The sequence below is a fragment of the Malaya genurostris genome, chromosome 3, assembly GCF_030247185.1.
Source record: "Malaya genurostris strain Urasoe2022 chromosome 3, Malgen_1.1, whole genome shotgun sequence".
Classification (NCBI taxonomy): Eukaryota; Metazoa; Arthropoda; class Insecta; order Diptera; family Culicidae; genus Malaya; species Malaya genurostris.
Window position 1 is genome coordinate 127,168,299 of NC_080572.1, and position 21,204 is coordinate 127,189,502.

At 36.3% G+C, this 21,204-nt stretch overlaps 1 protein-coding gene across 3 annotated transcripts in view; it reads right to left on the minus strand.

Annotated features, from left to right (window-relative positions):
* The window catches only part of LOC131439290 (protein mini spindles), a 62,205-nt gene that overhangs the window by 15,801 nt on the left and 25,200 nt on the right, over window positions 1–21,204 (minus strand). The window contains exons 4-13 of one of the 3 annotated variants that reach the window (XM_058610131.1): window positions 19,914–21,159; window positions 19,328–19,850; window positions 17,293–18,297; window positions 16,902–17,233; window positions 16,666–16,815; window positions 11,764–12,087; window positions 11,487–11,676; window positions 11,171–11,427; window positions 11,013–11,106; window positions 10,517–10,957 (exon numbers count right to left, since the gene is read on the minus strand). In XM_058610131.1, coding sequence (XP_058466114.1) covers window positions 10,517–10,957; window positions 11,013–11,106; window positions 11,171–11,427; window positions 11,487–11,676; window positions 11,764–12,087; window positions 16,666–16,815; window positions 16,902–17,233; window positions 17,293–18,297; window positions 19,328–19,850; window positions 19,914–21,159 — 4,562 coding nt within the window. The remainder of the gene's footprint in view (window positions 1–10,516; window positions 10,958–11,012; window positions 11,107–11,170; window positions 11,428–11,486; window positions 11,677–11,763; window positions 12,088–16,665; window positions 16,816–16,901; window positions 17,234–17,292; window positions 18,298–19,327; window positions 19,851–19,913; window positions 21,160–21,204) is intronic. The other 2 variants (XM_058610132.1, XM_058610133.1) reach the window with 2 other exon arrangements.

Sequence of the window (21,204 nt, forward strand, 5' to 3'; positions counted from 1 at the left end):
GGTAAGTATTTAACCAGTGGTAAGGTAAGTAATACATGTAATAATTCTTTTACTCTAAACGTACCTCAATTGTACTAACTGTTCCACTTACTACGTGGATGAATCAAGTTAGATTTAGAAATTCTAAACTGAATAGAAATTAAATCCAATCCGACTAAAATTTGCACAACCGATCGCTTTAATGTTTTTACTGTCTTTATCTGATTCTTGCACTAGTGACATTTGTCAAGGTTGTTGGAAATTGCTTTTTATACCCTGTGGTAACCTTTTTGCGAGGAATAGGGCAGGGTGGTTCGCACATCTAATCGGCGAAAGGTATCGTCGACAGCCTGTGTTCAGTTCAAGCTAACAAAAGAATCTGATCTCCTCGGTACAGAAACAAAACTTGGAGCGCAAAAAGGGTTTTGCGATATTGCCACGTCATTACACTCTACCTAATTTTTTATACATTTCGAAATAATGTTACACAAAATGCTACAGTACTGTTTGCAGCGTGCAGGAGGAAAGGAATCGTAAATAAATCGGCGGTTTGGTTTTGTCTTTTCTGGTGGCGGGCAGAATTGAGACGTCTAAACCCGTATCGATTAGGAAACGGGTGCTGTTTGTCTTGTCCAAAATTGACAAACGGCGGCTTTTGGTGCTCGTGCACACCTCTGCCGCATGAGATGGGGAACTGCTTAGTTTTTTGAAATATTTTAAAAGTATAAATATTTTCTGTGGTACCAGAATACTGCTTCGTCGTTCGTATCTGGCCGCGTGCGTGACAATTAACGATTCCTTTCTTGTTTGCCTCTGGTAAACTCCTTCAACTTTCGGATCTCTGCAGTGAGATGAGCTATCTGACCGTCGATGTCGCCCTGTTTGGGATGACGGCTGCGGTGCAACAGTTGCTACATGCGTGGAAGTGGTCTCTACCATCTAATCTGCCATTTCGGCTAATTTAGACAACCCCGATCATAAGAGAAGAGCAAACGAATATCATAACTATAGTTCATTTAGTTATCATTGCTTATTTAGCTATCATAATGGATTGTGAAATGTTGCAAAAATTGCTGGAAATAGTAAAGTAATGAATAAATTTACAATGATAGCTCGTTTTGTTATTATTTTCTTATTCAGACAGTGAGAAATGTATGAAAGTATTAAAGTGCCGCTGTCAGCATTTTCTGTCATTTTTAGTATATTTTAGTAAGAAGTTCATAATATACACGAAAAACTCGAATTTTGGCAGAATAATGGATTGAAGATAGTAAACCCTGTTTAAATGATTTTGAGGGCTGAACAATTTATTCGAAGTATAATCTTTACATAAAAAAAGGATGTAAGTTTGTATGTTTGTATGTTTGTAACGCCATAACTCCGACGACTTTACGGATTGCCACCAAACTTGGCACAGATACTTCTTGCTCTTCAGAGATGGTCATAAAGATATTCCTAGGGGGGAGAGTGTGTCTTTAACATGGGGAGTCATGACAACATTTATCTAATTTGACGAGAATCTATACTTTTCAAAGATCATGGATACTTTTTTGTACGAATTAGATATGATTATAAGGGGGGTTGATGTAGTAAGGGCCTCTAAAAAGAGGTGTAATGATTGTAACGGAATAATTCCGGAACTACTCAACGGATTACTATAAAAATTGGCACAGATACTTCTTTCTTCAGATATGATCGTTAGGACATTTTCATAGGAGAGAGTGTATAGCAACTGTCCTTAATATGGTGTCCTTAAAATGGAGCAAAGACGAAATTTATCTAATTTAAAAAGAACCGATATATTTCAGCAAAGCTCCATAACAACTCAGTAAATTATCACCAAACTTGGCACAGGTATTTCTTACAATTCAGAGGGTGTCATTAGAGTATATTTTGATTTTTCTCGACGAGCTTTAATATTCATTGCAAAGGGGGTGTAATTCGTAGCAATTGCCTCTCTCTTTTCTTATTTGTCGACAAACAAGAGAGGGGGAAGGATTCAGACTATGAGGAAGGGGTCTTGAAAATCAATTTCTATCTCTCATTTTTTGTAAAATAAGAGAGAGGCAAGAATTTCTAGGTCTTGCTAGATAGTATTAATATTGTTAATTTGAATGGAACGCAGGTTTAAAAAAAAATAAAAGATTTGGTTCTATTTCGAAGAGAAAATTAAAAAACTAAGAGACAATAATCTTAATCTGCCTATAAAAGCGAGTGTATGCAAGTTTCAGCATAACTACGAAACAACCAAACAAGTCGTCGCCAAGCTTGGCGCATGTACCAAAGGTGGAAATCGATACTTTTTGAAGAGCACGGATACTTTGTACACTATTCAGAGGTGGAGTTAAGGATTATCGTGGAGAAGAGCTGTAGCAAGTTCACTAAAAATAGGAAGTTCAATATAAAATTTATTCAACGAGAAACGATGTTTCTTGACAAATACAGATACTACTTTTATTTCAATGGAGATTATAAGGTTATTTTTGTAGCAAGTGCCCCAAACATGAGAAGTGTAAGGTGAAATTGATTGAATTTTACAGAAAACATAACAACATAAAACTGACCAAATTTGACGAGGATACCATGAAAATTAACATTATTGTGAGATCTGAGATGGGACACTGACCGTGAACAATCTGAACATGTACGTATTGTTTAATCGTTTAATCGGGTTGCCGTCTAAGTTATGAATTCGAGAATTTTTTTTCGAGGGATCCGGTTTTGTCCATTTCCCACATCGTCGCTCTTTGACGACTGTTTTAAAGTTTAAGCCTACATCACCTTGTAATTCCGAAACCGAAAGTCGCATCTGCACAACGTTTACGTTTCATTTACACCTAAGTTTATGAAAATCCACCAGTTAATCTCTGAAAAATCTTCACGGAGAAAATTCACTATTTTCCGGTACTTAGGGAACCGGAAACTGGGGACCGGTATAACTGTAGTGAGATTATTTGGTGATCTGTCAGCAAGATCTAGTTACTAGAAAAAATTATGATCAATTTTCAAGCAAATCGCAGCTCTCTACATGGTCACTTATGAAAAGCTGAAAAAGTCAATTATGAGGGTAATCAAATTTTTTGCACTTATCTCCCTGTAACTCCGTAACCAGAATTCGGATTCATATAAAATTCTTGAGCATTGTATAGGATCACAAGATCTTTCATATGAATCTAAGTTTATGAAAATCAGTTCAGCCAACTCTGAGAGAAAGTGCACACACATACAGATTTTGCCGATCTCGACGAACGGATTCGAGATTTGACACGGATTCGGATTTGACACTCGACCCTCTGAGTCTTGGTTTAATAGTCGATTTTCACAGTGATTGCACAACTTTTCTATATGGGAAAGGCAAAACACAATAATCAGCGAATGTAAATTTGTAAATCAATGCAAAAATCGGAGAAGTACTTTTGAACATTGGGTGTAAAAAAAAAACAGACAAAAATTGTTCTAAAACATCTTCATTTCTAGAACCGTGCAAAAAAATTGTACACAAGAACAGGGGTATAGCTTCTGGTTAGCTGGTTCTTCCGAAACAAATGCCTATATCCGATTACTTTTGGGCCGACTGTCGTTTAGGAACGTAGCGTGGATCAGATCACGTAACAAATAAACAAATTGTTCTTCATTCGCAGTAAAATTCGGTCAAAACTAAACTTGTTCTTTCGATAGAAATGTTTGTTCGGTTCTCTCAAAATACATGTTTTCTAAAAAATTTAGTAATCTTAAGTCCGTGTTCGGTTTCTGCATTCAAATATACATACTTAAACTGCTTTTCTAAATTTAATTGTATTCATCCGATATTGACATATTAAAAGTTGTAAGTTAATTTAGAAACATGATAAATTTGTACATGCTTTTGGTTGTAAATTTAAGTGAATTGAAACGTAAACTTACATGATTTTCTCTTAGTGTGTCCCTTACAAACGTTTACAAAAAGGGAATAGACGAAATGGATTCCGGTTAACATATATTATTTTTATTCTTTACAAAATGTGTTTTTTGGGGGATAGGTCTTACTCCATACTAGTTCTATGGACATTTAAGATATTTTCTTTCTTTGTATTGTCGAATTACGGTCTGCAATACCCACTTGTCATAAAATTATATGTGTATCCAGAACTCTGTTAAAAAATTAGAAACTACAGCAGTGTATGAGAAAATGAGAACCTTTGACGGCGATAAACGTTTCTTAATACCCAAGGGCAACTCAAACAAATAATAAGTGATAGTAAGCAAAACCATCCCGTTCATATTCCAAGAAGGATTAGAAGGTTGCTTGTTGAAGTAAATTCAATATCTGTATCACCTCATTCACATTTAAAATTGGCAAAGTATTTTTTTATGCTCCAGAAATTATTGATTTTGTTTTTAGATTGATAATAGTAAACGCAGACCTGATTTTGCAATTCGATTATTCATTACCACGGAAGGAAAGAGACAAAAAATTAAACAGTTCGATGCAGCGATGAAAGCGTTCTCATATCTGTATGACGAAGTCGAAGGGCTTATAATATAATGGCTGTATTTCCACTCACTATCAATCGGATGCCATGGCCTTGAGTTGAAGCTACCGACTTCCACTTCATAAGCGTAGGTTCGAAACTATTTCATCTTTAACAAAACATGTTCAATATAATTCACAACTAATTTAGCCTTCAAGTATGCAATTAAGCTCACCCTCTCAATAATTTTTATGGCAAATTTCATACGCCTAAATGTTGGCTATAAATACATTAAGCTTGTGATTCTATTTTTAGATCAGCACGATTAAATCGTAGTAATCAAAATTGGGTTCATATACACATCAAGAAAGAAAATGGGTATAAACTAATATTCTTGTGGTATAGTTTTGGTATCTTAAATAGGTCAACTTGTTATGAATCTGGTATGCATGGTGTAAATTTTTGGTATTCAGTTTTGATATTTTAGCTCTTAATTCAACCTAACCAATACCAAACAGAACTATTTTGCTATTCTGAAAAGAATGACATAACATGGTCTTCGTTTGCTATTCTCTTCTGATCGGGACGTGCCGTCGTGGATTGTCAGTACCGCTTTAACGCTTCAGGAAGTCGTTGTAAGAACAACATTTTCATTAATCCGTCGTCGACCTTGAGTCCTGCTGCTAGATCCTGCATCCGAGCGAGGAGGTGTGTTGGCTTCATATCTCCTAAATCGCAAGAATTCAGCAATTTCTCCATTTTAGCTTGCGCTGACATCTCGATACGACCTAGCAGTCTGGCTTTAATGGACATATATTTGTCGTTTTCGGGAGGGTTCGCAACCAATTCAGAAATATGACACAACACACTCTGGTGTACTTTGACGATTATATGGTAGAACTTGGTTGCATCACGAGATACTCCCGCTAGGACGAACTGCGCCTCGGATTGGGCGAACCACATAGCATTTTTTCCAGAATTCGGGGAGCTCAACAGCAACTGATGCTGCGGCGATATCGTTTGCTTGCGGTTGCAGCATAGTTGTAAATCGTAACGAAAATAAGATAGCGACAGGAAAAATCTGATTCCGACACTGTTCGATAAACAATTTTCATACGGGGCGCGTTGTTACCGACGTTATTCCGCGTGTTCCCGATCAGAAGAGAATAGCAAACGAAGACCATGTTATGTCATTCTTTTCAGAATAGCAAAATAGTTCTGTTTGGTATTGGTTAGGTTGAATTAAGAGCTAAAATATCAAAACTGAATACCAAAAATTTACACCATGCATACCAGATTCATAACAAGTTGACCTATTTAAGATACCAAAACTATACCACAAGAATATTAGTTTATACCCATTTTCTTTCTTGATGTGTATATGAACCCAATTTTGATTACTACGATTTAATCGTGCTGATCTAAAAATAGAATCACAAGCTTAATGTATTTATAGCCAACATTTAGGCGTATGAAATTTGCCATAAAAATTATTGAGAGGGTGAGCTTAATTGCATACTTGAAGGCTAAATTAGTTGTGAATTATATTGAACATGTTTTGTTAAAGATGAAATAGTTTCGAACCTACGCTTATGAAGTGGAAGTCGGTAGCTTCAACTCAAGGCCATGGCATCCGATTGATAGTGAGTGGAAATACAGCCATTATATTATAAGCCCTTCGACTTCGTCATACAGATATGAGAACGCTTTCATCGCTGCATCGAACTGTTTAATTTTTTGTCTCTTTCCTTCCGTGGTAATGAATAATCGAATTGCAAAATCAGGTCTGCGTTTACTATTATCAATCTAAAAACAAAATCAATAATTTCTGGAGCATAAAAAAATACTTTGCCAATTTTAAATGTGAATGAGGTGATACAGATATTGAATTTACTTCAACAAGCAACCTTCTAATCCTTCTTGGAATATGAACGGGATGGTTTTGCTTACTATCACTTATTATTTGTTTGAGTTGCCCTTGGGTATTAAGAAACGTTTATCGCCGTCAAAGGTTCTCATTTTCTCATACACTGCTGTAGTTTCTAATTTTTTAACAGAGTTCTGGATACACATATAATTTTATGACAAGTGGGTATTGCAGACCGTAATTCGACAATACAAAGAAAGAAAATATCTTAAATGTCCATAGAACTAGTATGGAGTAAGACCTATCCCCCAAAAAACACATTTTGTAAAGAATAAAAATAATATATGTTAACCGGAATCCATTTCGTCTATTCCCTTTTTGTAAACGTTTGTAAGGGACACACTAAGAGAAAATCATGTAAGTTTACGTTTCAATTCACTTAAATTTACAACCAAAAGCATGTACAAATTTATCATGTTTCTAAATTAACTTACAACTTTTAATATGTCAATATCGGATGAATACAATTAAATTTAGAAAAGCAGTTTAAGTATGTATATTTGAATGCAGAAACCGAACACGGACTTAAGATTACTAAATTTTTTAGAAAACATGTATTTTGAGAGAACCGAACAAACATTTCTATCGAAATAACAAGTTTAGTTTTGACCGAATTTTACTGCGAATGAAGAACAATTTGTTTATTTGTTACGTGATCTGATCCACGCTACGTTCCTAAACGACAGTCGGCCCAAAAGTAATCGGATATAGGCATTTGTTTCGGAAGAACCAGCTAACCAGAAGCTATACCCCTGTTCTTGTGTACAATTTTTTTGCACGGTTCTAGAAATGAAGATGTTTTAGAACAATTTTTGTCTGTTTTTTTTTTTACACCCAATGTTCAAAAGTACTTCTCCGATTTTTGCATTGATTTACAAATTTACATTCGCTGATTATTGTGTTTTGCCTTTCCCATATAGAAAAGTTGTGCAATCACTGTGAAAATCGACTATTAAACCAAGACTCAGAGGGTCGAGTGTCAAATCCGAATCCGTGTCAAATCTCGAATCCGTTCGTCGAGATCGGCAAAATCTGTATGTGTGTGCACTTTCTCTCAGAGTTGGCTGAACTGATTTTCATAAACTTAGATTCATATGAAAGATCTTGTGATCCTATACAATGCTCAAGAATTTTATATGAATCCGAATTCTGGTTACGGAGTTACAGGGAGATAAGTGCAAAAAATTTGATTACCCTCATAATTGACTTTTTTAGCTTTTCATAAGTGACCATGTAGAGAGCTGCGATTTGCTTGAAAATTGATCATAATTTTTTCTAGTAACTAGATCTTGCTGACAGATCACCAAATAATCTCACTACAGTTATACCGGTCCCCAGTTTCCGGTTCCCTAAGTACCGGAAAATAGTGAATTTTCTCCGTGAAGATTTTTCAGAGATTAACTGGTGGATTTTCATAAACTTAGGTGTAAATGAAACGTAAACGTTGTGCAGATGCGACTTTCGGTTTCGGAATTACAAGGTGATGTAGGCTTAAACTTTAAAACAGTCGTCAAAGAGCGACGATGTGGGAAATGGACAAAACCGGATCCCTCGAAAAAAAATTCTCGAATTCATAACTTAGACGGCAACCCGATTAAACGATTAAACAATACGTACATGTTCAGATTGTTCACGGTCAGTGTCCCATCTCAGATCTCACAATAATGTTAATTTTCATGGTATCCTCGTCAAATTTGGTCAGTTTTATGTTGTTATGTTTTCTGTAAAATTCAATCAATTTCACCTTACACTTCTCATGTTTGGGGCACTTGCTACAAAAATAACCTTATAATCTCCATTGAAATAAAAGTAGTATCTGTATTTGTCAAGAAACATCGTTTCTCGTTGAATAAATTTTATATTGAACTTCCTATTTTTAGTGAACTTGCTACAGCTCTTCTCCACGATAATCCTTAACTCCACCTCTGAATAGTGTACAAAGTATCCGTGCTCTTCAAAAAGTATCGATTTCCACCTTTGGTACATGCGCCAAGCTTGGCGACGACTTGTTTGGTTGTTTCGTAGTTATGCTGAAACTTGCATACACTCGCTTTTATAGGCAGATTAAGATTATTGTCTCTTAGTTTTTTAATTTTCTCTTCGAAATAGAACCAAATCTTTTATTTTTTTTTAAACCTGCGTTCCATTCAAATTAACAATATTAATACTATCTAGCAAGACCTAGAAATTCTTGCCTCTCTCTTATTTTACAAAAAATGAGAGATAGAAATTGATTTTCAAGACCCCTTCCTCATAGTCTGAATCCTTCCCCCTCTCTTGTTTGTCGACAAATAAGAAAAGAGAGAGGCAATTGCTACGAATTACACCCCCTTTGCAATGAATATTAAAGCTCGTCGAGAAAAATCAAAATATACTCTAATGACACCCTCTGAATTGTAAGAAATACCTGTGCCAAGTTTGGTGATAATTTACTGAGTTGTTATGGAGCTTTGCTGAAATATATCGGTTCTTTTTAAATTAGATAAATTTCGTCGTTGCTCCATTTTAAGGACACCATATTAAGGACAGTTGCTATACACTCTCTCCTATGAAAATGTCCTAACGATCATATCTGAAGAAAGAAGTATCTGTGCCAATTTTTATAGTAATCCGTTGAGTAGTTCCGGAATTATTCCGTTACAATCATTACACCTCTTTTTAGAGGCCCTTACTACATCAACCCCCCTTATAATCATATCTAATTCGTACAAAAAAGTATCCATGATCTTTGAAAAGTATAGATTCTCGTCAAATTAGATAAATGTTGTCATGACTCCCCATGTTAAAGACACACTCTCCCCCCTAGGAATATCTTTATGACCATCTCTGAAGAGCAAGAAGTATCTGTGCCAAGTTTGGTGGCAATCCGTAAAGTCGTCGGAGTTATGGCGTTACAAACATACAAACTTACATCCTTTTTTTATATAAAGATTATACTTCGAATAAATTGTTCAGCCCTCAAAATCATTTAAACAGGGTTTACTATCTTCAATCCATTATTCTGCCAAAATTCGAGTTTTTCGTGTATATTATGAACTTCTTACTAAAATATACTAAATATGACAGAAAATGCTGACAGCGGCACTTTAATACTTTCATACATTTCTCACTGTCTGAATAAGAAAATAATAACAAAACGAGCTATCATTGTAAATTTATTCATTACTTTACTATTTCCAGCAATTTTTGCAACATTTCACAATCCATTATGATAGCTAAATAAGCAATGATAACTAAATGAACTATAGTTATGATATTCGTTTGCTCTTCTCTTATGATCGGGTTTCGACTCGGGGTCACCAAATGTGGATTCAGTACGATTTCGCTTGGGTGACTCTACTCGATCGCCATTTTGCTCTGAGGTTTTTCTCTCTTCGCTTGTGTTCACTTATCTCTCCCTCTCTCGTCGCCTGTAATGCTCAGGGGTGCGTAAAACTCCACAGTTATTTGGCATAATTTTACTTGTGCATATTTTCTTTAGATATTCGATTTGTCCTCGGAGTACTTTGAAATGCTGAACTACATAACGGCCGAAAACACTTGGATTACAGGTTTTCCGATTAGTGTTTAGATAAGTTCTTGATTTTTACTTTCGATTTTTAAGTGAATATGTGTTATAAGTCTATCAATGTGGTGCAGCCGTCGGAAGCAGTGGTCCACGCACAGAAGCCTGTAATCCACTCGTTTGCCCGGTCTATTTAAATCTTGGAGCTATCCTCTGGCCGCGCATTAGATGGCAACAAGGCAGCAAAGCCGCCTTTTATCTAATTTCACTAATTTAATAATTTTTTTATCAATCGGAAAACCCATAATCCAAGTGTTTTCGGCCGTTATGTATTTCAGCTTTTTAAAGTACTTCCGCCAAATGAAACAGTATGTCTTTTTTTATGTCAAACAAATTTATACCAATTAAAAGTGATGCCAAACAAATTCATGCCAAACAAATTCATGCCAAACAAAATTCGGCTTAACGAATTTCCGCCAAATAACGTACACCCAAACCCATGCTTACGTTTTGCTGATTGACGCGAGAATGATAATTTGATACTTGATCATTTGATACTTGATCAATTGAAAGAAGTACTTTGAATAGGACATAAATCTTCACATTTTTTATAAAGGCACATTTTTTGTTTAATCGACCATCTATTGGACATACCTTAAACTCGTATAACTTCGCCAAACCCTCTTGACTGGTGTCGGTGTTCGAGATGAGCTTGAAAATGTTGGATACTTCCTCGTGCGTTTCATGCACTGGTCGACTGCCGGATCGATGCTGAGTATTGTTATTTTCACTATTCGAATTGACAATCGCTGATGCGTGTTGATTTGCGGCATTAGATGAAGATTCCTTATTCAGATTTTTCAGTATTCGCAGAATGTAGGTATTAAGTTCCGAATGACTGGGGATCTTATTTAAGTGCTGCAGAATAGAATTTCCTTTAATTTTTGTCATGTTGTGTATAATTGTTTTGATGGTTCTAAGAGGTGTATCTGACGGGCGTTGCTGCCACCATACACTCGGTAACGCAAGCATGAATTCGTGAACTTCCAGTAACACGGCATCATACTCCAGATCCTGAAGTCTATCAGGAATAACCTAAAAATTTGGTATAATGTAGTACATCATTGTAATACAAACTAAATTCACCTACCTTTACATTTCTCCAGATACATTTCATCAGCAGATCAGTAAACTTAGGCAAACAACTGGTTTGACAGGATTCTTTCAATAATCGAATAAGTGCACTGTTAGGAAATAAAAATATCATACTACTATCACAAGAATCACTGTCAAGTCACTGTAACTCACCAGTTCAAATTTGTGAAATTTGTCCGATCTAAAATTTTCAAACAAATGCCGTTCACGACTTTGGTGAATTGTGCATCATCCGTGCTACCACCAAGTTTGTTGTCCGCCATCAGTCCCAAAAGTACTGCTATAATACTTTTGATAGTGTTGACCGAAAGATTTTTACCGAGGGTTTTCGAAGCAAAGAAGGAGTATATACTGTGTAACAATGGCTGATACATAGTCAAAGAATCGGATAGCGGTTTTTGCTGCAAATACTAATGTAAAAAAACTGCTTTCAAATCATTCTTATTTTATATTCGTATGTTGAAACTACCTTGAATTGCTGCAATATACTTTGTATATAGATCTCTTCGTAATCCCTTAAAACAGCTTGTTTCTCTTGTGATTCCAGTATGTCCGATAACTCGTTTATGGCGGCATGTGCGGTGTAAGCATCAGCACTACCGATACCACGAATGATGCGCAGTAAATTTGGATCTAGTTTGGGTAATGCATCGGCTAAACTGTAAATATAACAATACCATCATGTGTTACAACAGTTAGTACAAGTAACGGTTGTCAAATTAAATTTACAATTTATCTTAACATACTTTGCAGTTGGTTTTGGCTTGACCGCTCCGCCGTAGGCCGGCGAACGCAGATGCGATGGTGGACTCATCGCATATTCGCGTGAATGGGCACTAATTGGCCGATGCAATGTTCGTGCCAGCAGTTGCTGAAACTTCTCCTCTGGGTATGCCACACCCCGAACTGGAATTACCTTGATCGAGTCGTATATGAACGAAACATCAATCGTCGGCAAATCCAGTTTGCGATGATGCTCGGCCTTGACCCAGTTGCATTCAATCTCGGCGATCACATTTTCGTCCAGTTTAAACGGACCGCTGACTTTAGGTGGACACACTTCGGGTGGTCTGGATAGACGTTTTGTAAGCACATCAGTCAAGGGACAAAAGATAGATCCGATTATATATAGCAGCAGAAAAGAGAAAAAGAAGGAAACTCATTACTATTATCGTCAATAGTCTGTATCGTTTAGATGTAGATGCAAAATTAGAGTTAGCGAAATTATTTGTTGTGTTGCTTTAGACATGAGACGCGTCACGAAAGAGTTAGAAGCTAATTAATGTAAATGGAATAACAAAAATTAAATAATGAACAAATATTCTCGTTTGTATAATATACGTCAAACAAACAGAAAAGCCTCAACCAACTGCAAAAATCAATATATACAAAATAAATGGAAAAAATAATTATAATATTAATAGTAATGAACAAATTATTTATGTAACGATTATTAGCACCTGAGTTTGCAAACTTACGAGCAACGTGTACGACTAACGAAATATCTTACACGAAATGATTTCGTCACATCCTAACGATGCAAATCATAATCCGGTAACCAATTGGGGAGACCCAATGTTTCAAATGTTTAGTGCTGCTTTTTCTACAAACGTTTATGAAGTGTATTTTGAATAAATTAAATAAGGTTTGCCTTTCTTATATAAAAAGGCTATGCAATCACTGTGAAAACCGACTTTCGGACGATGCCCGGAGGGCCGATTTTCATATACCATTTTCAGTTTGTTGGGTGCGCAAAATGTGCACTCGATTTTCTCGGAGATGGTTGAACCGATGTTTACAAACTTAGATTCAAATGTAAAGTCTCTTGGTATTATAGCCTGCTGTTGTATTTTATTCGGTTCGAAGTTTCTGTTCGGAAGTAATGGAGTACTGACCCAAAAAAAATATCACCCGATTTTCTCAGAGCCCTACCGAATTTCATCCGTAAACGACCGCCGGTTCCGCAATTACAGGCTGATAAGTATTAAAAATGTCTTTTTCAAGAGCGTGTTTTCATACATGACTCCAGGTAAAAAAAATAGTGATACATGACACGTTTTTAAACAATTGAGCTAAATGTTTTCATCCAGCCGTAAAATTCTTCAAATGGTTCGGTTAGTTGATGGCCAAATACATTGATTTTGAATACACCGGATCTTTGTTTCCGGTTATGGAGAAGGTGATCGCGTCCTCCAAACCGGAAATCACTTCAACTTCTCAGAAACGACTAGACTGATTTTCACAAACTTAGATTTAAATTAAAAGTATCATATTTCCATACGTTGAAGTAGAATTTTATCCAGATCCAGCTTCCAGTTCCAGAAATATAGAGTAAAGTGTGTATGAAATTGCAACTTGTCATTCAGAGCGATAATGCAAAAAACAAAACAAAAATATAAATTCAAAATTAAGTTTTAATTTAAATTCAAATTATAGACGAATCGATTTCAGAGATTGGGTAGACTTAAACTTAGACTCAAATAAAAGTTTTACGGTTTCATATACTGCTATTCACTTCCAATTCCGAAACAACAGGATGAAGTGTGTTTAACATTTTAAACCGGTTTTCGCTATAAAATGCTAAAAGAATCCACCTAGCAGTGAGATGATACCTTTCTTATCAATCCGCAGTTTGAAATTTCGATTACTCATTACCCTGTAATTTCGGAACTGCAAGTCGGATCGAAAAGAGAAATTGTATGAAACCATAAAATTATTCCTTTGAATCCTAATGTGTGACAATCAAACAAGCATTCCATGCGATGTCGAAGTGAGTTGCACTTCAGAGTTTTTGGTCATTATTTACGGTATTATCAGAACCGGTATTCTGGGACCAACATAACCCAAAACTATTCGTATTGCCATGAATTAATATGCCAAATAGATTGGAATAGTTTTGAACCTAACTTTGAAAATTTGTTGGTATCAACTTCTATTATGGAATCACCCTGTCATTCCAGAATAAGATTTCGGAATAGGAAACCAAAAAGTGTTCGAATTTTTGTTTATGAAATGGTTTTTGCCTTCTTTGAGAAAACAATTGAGTTCCTCTATTCCCGATACTGATGAAAGCGGAATTCGGAAACTACTTTTGCCGATGTCGGTTAAATTCACCTAGGGGATCTCAAGCCGTTTCATTTGACTCAAAAATTTTGAAAACAAGTGTAGCCATCTTAAAAAAAAATCGCAGTGCATTCCAAATCAAATTTTTGGGTGCCTTGCGGGATCGAACACCGGATACCTGTATAACTGAAGTAAATTCACGAGAGTAATATTTCATCACCATTGAATTCTACTATATATCACGTCACTATACACCTCCGCTATTTATCTCACAACTCTTCAAACATGTATAATAAACGTCACATTTCGTGTTTCGAATGTTTTTTTTTAAATTCTTCATCAGTGTACCAGATTTAAAACCTGATTACACTAATGAAGAATGTGAAAAACATTCGAAATGCATATCTGTAAAATGTGACGTTTATTATACATGTTTAAAGTGTTATGAGATACCTAGTGAATGTGTATAGTGACGTGATATATAGAATTAATTTATTTGAAAATGACATTTTTACACTAATCTGTATCTCCTGAACCGGAAGTCGGATCTGCTAAAAGTTTTCATGGAATCTTAAGACCTTTCATTTACCACCATTTTAGATTGAGCAAATCGGTTTAGCCATCTACGAGAAAAATGAGTGACATTATTTTAATTTAAATTATGTTACCATAAACGAACTGTGCTTAACGAACTGTGCTTAAAACGAGGTAAATTGTCATGAAAAAGGCTGTCTATAAACAATTGCATACCACCGTGTTAAAAATCGTGTTTCACTTTGCTCCCAAACATCGCTTTAACACATGGATCAATAAGTCCCGAGACTAAAGCAGATATGGCGCTCGTAGTAAACCAGTAACCACGTCTTTCTAGAGTACTAACCTTTGCTGAAACGGATCAAAATTTTAAGTCGATCCGACCAGAAACAGCTGAGTTATCGAGGTTGGAGTAAAGTCGTTTTGTAGTTTGTTTAAAAAATGGAAAAAACCGAGTTTCGTGTTTTGATAAAACATCCATAAAACATTGATCCATGTGTTATCATTCAGCGCTTGACACTGCTACTAGTTGAATAAGGGGGAAAAGTCCTTTACACAATAATATCGATATCTCCGTCCAACAATCCGGATTTTAGCAATCTCTTGTTTGTTGGATAGCTATTGCCGTGTGAAATCTAAGACTCAGAACAAGGTTTGTTTACAAGGGCGACTGTTACAGATATTGTCAAACAACTAAAAATTTTGATATAATACTTCGTATAATTCGAAAAGTAAACATCCGATCTCAAAAACATTCAATAAAAATCAGGCCGACGATGATACCTTCCATTTGCGACTAGTTTGTTTTAAATCGGTCCATTCATCTCTGAGCTCTCAATCTCTTTGCTAAAAACACACATTCGGTTCATCGAGCTGAATCGATTGGTGCATGAGACTGGTCCTCCGGGCTCGGAAAGTTTGTCTAAAGTTTAAGCCAAATCTATATCTTTTTATAGCATTCCTATAAACTTCGGTTAAAACTGTGTATAAATTGAAAAGGTTATGCTAGTATGTGCCCAACCAAGTAGTTCTGTTTTTATTCAAATCGTTTTCATTTAAACAAAAATTAGTTGAAGAATCCCTTAGTAATATTAATGAAAACCTGAGTTATATGAGAAAGGTATCATTACATCACAACAACAACGAAACAACGTGCTCATAAGGCTCGCCGGAAGCCCTGTAGAAATATTTCACGAGTTTCGATTTGCATCATAAAATGCTAATTTAGCTAATAAATTACAAATACAGGTTAGCTAGGATAGGTTATGTGAAAGAAATTATTCATTTTTTACGTCAGTTCTTGTGAAGAAAACATCTTTGGTCTATTAGTATCAAACAAAATTAAAATCAATCCTACAGAACTTCTATGATGCACAGATTGAATAAATTTTTAAAATAATTAAACGTTAAGAAGTTACCAATACTACTCGCATCACTTACACTACTGGATTTCCTGAAGTTCTACTTTCTAATTTCAAACTTAGCTGAACTACACTCGTGAATGAGGGGCAGTCTAGCGAAGCTCAAACGAAATACGCCACACGAGGACGAGAACTACCCCACTGAACATTAGACGGTACTTTGAGCAATCCTTCTCTCTTACTATTTGCAAATGATATTAAGTAAATTATCATCTTTCAATTCGCACTTATTTAAATTATCGAAAAATACAAGAAGATTCCGTAATAATTAAAAGAGAAACTGTCATTGGCACTAAGGACCTAATCTAATATTCATCGAGCACTGTTTTCTTATAATATTTAATCAAATGATACATCACAAATGGTCAATCTGATTACTAAAAACCTCAAAATTATTACTACTTGTCAAAATCACGGTAGAGAGAAAATTCCAAATATTTTTTTCAATATTTTGAAAAAATCTTCTCCTGGCCCCGAACGTCATTGTCACTATCACATCACAAGAATCTACTTTCTCCCAAACTAAAGAGTAGTAGAGACAAAAAAAAACATAAATACAGGATAACATGCACATACGTGGAATTCTCCTATATGATTCAAAACATTCACCCCGACAAGGTGTTTACTAACTTTGGTTCTTCCTGGGCAAACTGCTCCTCACGCGGTTTTTTATGTGCATTTTCAGAATCTTCAAAATATTCCATTATATCTCCGTTAGATATATCAGTGGCTCTATCATTGTGTTTGATACTATTGTTAAAAACAATCGTTCTATGTTTACTTAAAAAAACAAAAATGGTTTAAACAAAAGTGATGCATACACTGGATCTCATCGAAAAAAAATACAACAGTTTGAGCAAACCTACCGTGCAGGTATCGCTTCCGTATGCTGTTCGACTGCTGGAACAACATCTTCCTCTTCTTCGTCCTCCTCATTAGTTTCGTTTTTTAAATTCATTTCAATAGCGGATGGTACCTTCACTATTTCGATGGAACTACTCGGTTTCTTGATGACGGTTTTTTTCGACCGCTTAATGCGCTCATCCAACATCGATAGATCTTTTTCCGACAGCTGACCGATAAGTTTATACACTTTCTCTCCGGCAAGGAAATACGCTTGCACAACTGCATTGAGAGCAGCATTACGAACGGAGTTATCTCGGTCCGAAATATGCTTGGCAATTTCTTTTAGTGCGGCCTGGAAATTCATGAACAAAATTATATAAATTTTATCTAACTTCATTATGTTACTTTTACCTGTTGCGTAGGTTGACAAACGGTTAACCCATATGTTTCTATGAGGTATCCTAGTTCATCCAAACACTCGGCTCGTTGTCGAGCGTTTTTTGATTTCAATGCATCCATGACAAAAACGAACACTTTCGCAAATGGATAAACCAAACAAATTTGCCGTAACAATGTGCGAACGCCATTACGCACAACATCTTTTGGATCTCCTATTTTTGTGAGCAGATGCGGAACGAACGAGCTACCTTCATTCTCTGCCAATACATACTGCTTCTCGATCAACATTTGAAATACCAGGTTCAAATAATCCAATCCCTTGAGCAACACGGAAGGATTGGTATCATAGAACCTAAGAGAGAGCCACTTCATTATCAGATCCAAATTACAAATCAGGCCTTTGTCATTCTTAGGTAAATCATCTATCAACGCTTCGATCACTTTCAAATGATACCGGAAATCTTCATGAAACATATTCGCAATCAGTCCTCTATTAACATTAGCGGCTGTCATTTGTTCCTTTAAAAGATCTGTAAACTCTTCCCTCGGTGTGGTAAATGTCCACTTGAGAACTTTAAGCTTCTGTTCATCCAGCAAACGCTGACTTTTCATATTGTTGATAGCTAGTAACGGTGAAGTATCTATCTCTTCTTCCTTCTTGCGGGAAGTCGTAGTGGCGTTTGCTTTAGGAGCCAGTCCTACTGTTTTCGGCAAAAGTTTGGCCGTACCTGGTCGCACAACCTTTGTTTCTTCAATAATCGGTGCTTGTTGTTTATTTTTCGGTAGAGGTTTTACTGGCAAATTTGGCCTTGCTTTATCCAAGGCGGCTTGAATGTCTTTTTTTGAAGTTGGCTTCTGCTTATCCAATGCCTTCATCATCGCATCGTAACCCAAATGAATCATTATTCCTAAAACTGCTTCGTTGGCGTTTTTTCGAACATCCGCATTTCTATCACATATGTTAGCGTACAAATGTGGCAAGATGGCGATCAATTCATCTTTTTGAATGCTCTTTGTCTGCAAATAATTTAATTTAAAACTTTATTTGTCGACATAGTAAAAAAAGACGATCTACTAAACGATTACTAGGTATACTAATAGTGTCAATTGCACCTATATTGAACACATACTAACTGACTGCTGTCGGTAACCGATTTTAGCTACTAATGTAAGTACATCAAAATATTAAGAAAGATACACATATAAAATTCTTTCTCTAGTTTTCAGCCCTCATTGTTAGTTATTTGAAATACAGTGTTTCGCAAAGGAACCTGTCACATTCTGTTCTCCGGTTACACAGAAACTAAACAAGGGAGGGAGAAACCGAACACGGCTTCGGAAAGTTTATTTTCGTCTTTTAGTTTTCCATCATGGAGCACTGGAGTGTCGCTCAACGCGTTTTTTTATTTATAACTCGTTTTTGAAGAATCAGTCGTACGTTACAACTATTCGTGAGTTTTTTAAAATTATTGAAGGGACTTCTCCACAACCTGTAACGGTATAATAACGACAATTTTGCTTGTTTTTCGCGCCATCCAGGTGGAAGCGAGATTCGTAGCTCATCATTATGTCACTTTGAGAAATCTCATCACTGCCTAGCATTTCGTGCATCTTGTTTGCGAATGAAAAACGAGCACCATAATCCGCTGGTTTCAACTGCTGGGTTGTGACGATATTGTTTATTTCGAAGGAATTGGCACTTATTTGCTAATTATGCATTGTAAAAATATAGAGCACTTAAGAAGATTCCACGAATTATGCGCAAGTTCCGGGCTATCGGTCGCATGCGTTCCGATGCCGTGTTCAGTTTTTTCCTCCCTTGTTTGGTTCCAGTGTAATCGAAGAACAGAGACAAAATGTGTCAGGTTTCTTGGTCAACCTTGTATTTGGTCTTTCGACACAGACAAATTTGAAAATATAGTAAGTCTTCTCTGGACGAGTCTTTTCTAGATAGCCACAAGCAAAACAAGTTCATTTTATTATTTCTTGTTATTGATCATGAATAAATAATTTTTGAAATGTGTATCGTTACATAAAATCGTCTTACCGGTAGGGGTGGTAATTTTTCCGCTAACCAACCCCAAACTTCTGTCTTCAAGGCCGGACTACCAGTTTTCAGAGCATCTGCGATCATCTCACTTTCAAAAAATTCTTTATATCCAGCTTGATCTCCCCACGTATTAATACACGAAATTGATGCACTTCTAATAAACGCTTTTCCATCACCTAAACCCTTCAAAAAACCTGGAAAAAATACGCGCACGTACTGTTTACATGACGGTCCCATAGCAATTGCAATCTGATCACATATTTCCACAGAAGTTTGGGCAATCTTTGCATTACTGTCCACCAATCTTTGAGCTAATACTTGTGGTAAATCTCCAAGATTTGATTTAATCAATTTAGCTTCACCGATGATTGTTCTTAGTTTTTCCAATCCCTCATTTCTAGTCTTCCAGTTTTTGTCTGATATTTCTCCGAGAAGAGATTCGGTTATTTGTGACGAAATGTCAACTCGAGGAAACAAATCAGTCATGTTGACAACTGGTTGTTCTTCTGTTTCGCCATTCCTTTAAAATAAAGAATTTGCATTAAATTGATTAGCTCATCATAAGTATAAAATTATCATTTACTCGTTGAGGTTATCATCCATTGATGCTTTACTGGAGCATTTTGACAGCCCTCTAGTAGGAGCGGGAGGTTTCTGTCCAGCACATTTTTCAAATTCAGCCTGAATTTGCTGTTTCAAAGCTGGTTTCTCATTTTCGAAAAACATAACTAATGCATTACCCATATACAAATACATGGTACCAAGCAAGGAAATTCCTGCTGCTCGTACTGCTGGGTTTATGCTTTGTACAGCTTTTTTAGAATCATCCAGTAACAATTTTGGATTGACCTGGAATCCGAATTCTTTAATGGCGTTGTTAACCCATGTAAGCGCTTCTTGTTGGACTTTTGGTGATTTCTGCTCAAAAGCAAATTCCATTACTTTGGAAACCGCATACTCTAGCTTCATTGAATCCGCGATTGCGGTTAACGCCTGTCCAGCAGGTCCATTATTTTTCACATCACCCAACTTCTCTGTTATGTCATTTATTATATAATTCGCAGTCGTAGCCGTAATACCAAGCCGCTCAATTGTCGCCCGTACACATTCTAGTTTTATTTTCAGCACTTGAAAATTTGTATCTTTCAATCCTGGTTTTTTCGCAAGGAATCGAAGGATCACCTGTGAGTGAGAACAATTGGAATCGAAATCAGATATTACACCCGACAGAGTTTCGACTGCCGCTAAGCGTGTTTTCCAGTTTGAATCACTCAACCCTTGAACAACATCTGGAGGCAAAATATCTGTCACTTTTTCGTCAATTTCTTCTTGTGACATATCACGCTCTGTTGGAAGAACCTTTGACGCACTTGACGATTTTGATAAACTCATTCCTCCACTAGCATTAGAAGAACCAGGTATTTTTTTTAGCCCTACAGATTTCTTAACCCCAGCCGTTGCTGGTCTGGTTACTGGTTTTGGTTCAGTAAAACCACCTTTCTTCACAGCTCCCGTAGTAACTATGGGCGCGGCAGAGCTCTTCGCAGGAGCTGTAGCTGGTCGTTCTTTTCTTGGACCTGGAATTTTAATCGTAATGACTGCTTTATCACAACAGTCCTTAATTTTGGCGAGTTTCAATGCATCAACTTCCGTAAGGAATGGACCAATGGCCTTTTCACCAACTAGCTTCATTGCAGTCCCAAGTGCTTCAGCTGATGCGTCACGAACTGCCGGGTCTGATTCATTCAAAGTTTTAAGAAGAGTCGTTACAATCGCTTTCAAAAGTTTTTTGTTTATTAGTGTTGGTAAAGTCTTGGTAAAAGCTCGAGCTGCAAAAATATGACGTTTAACGTTTGTATATCCCAAGTGTTTTT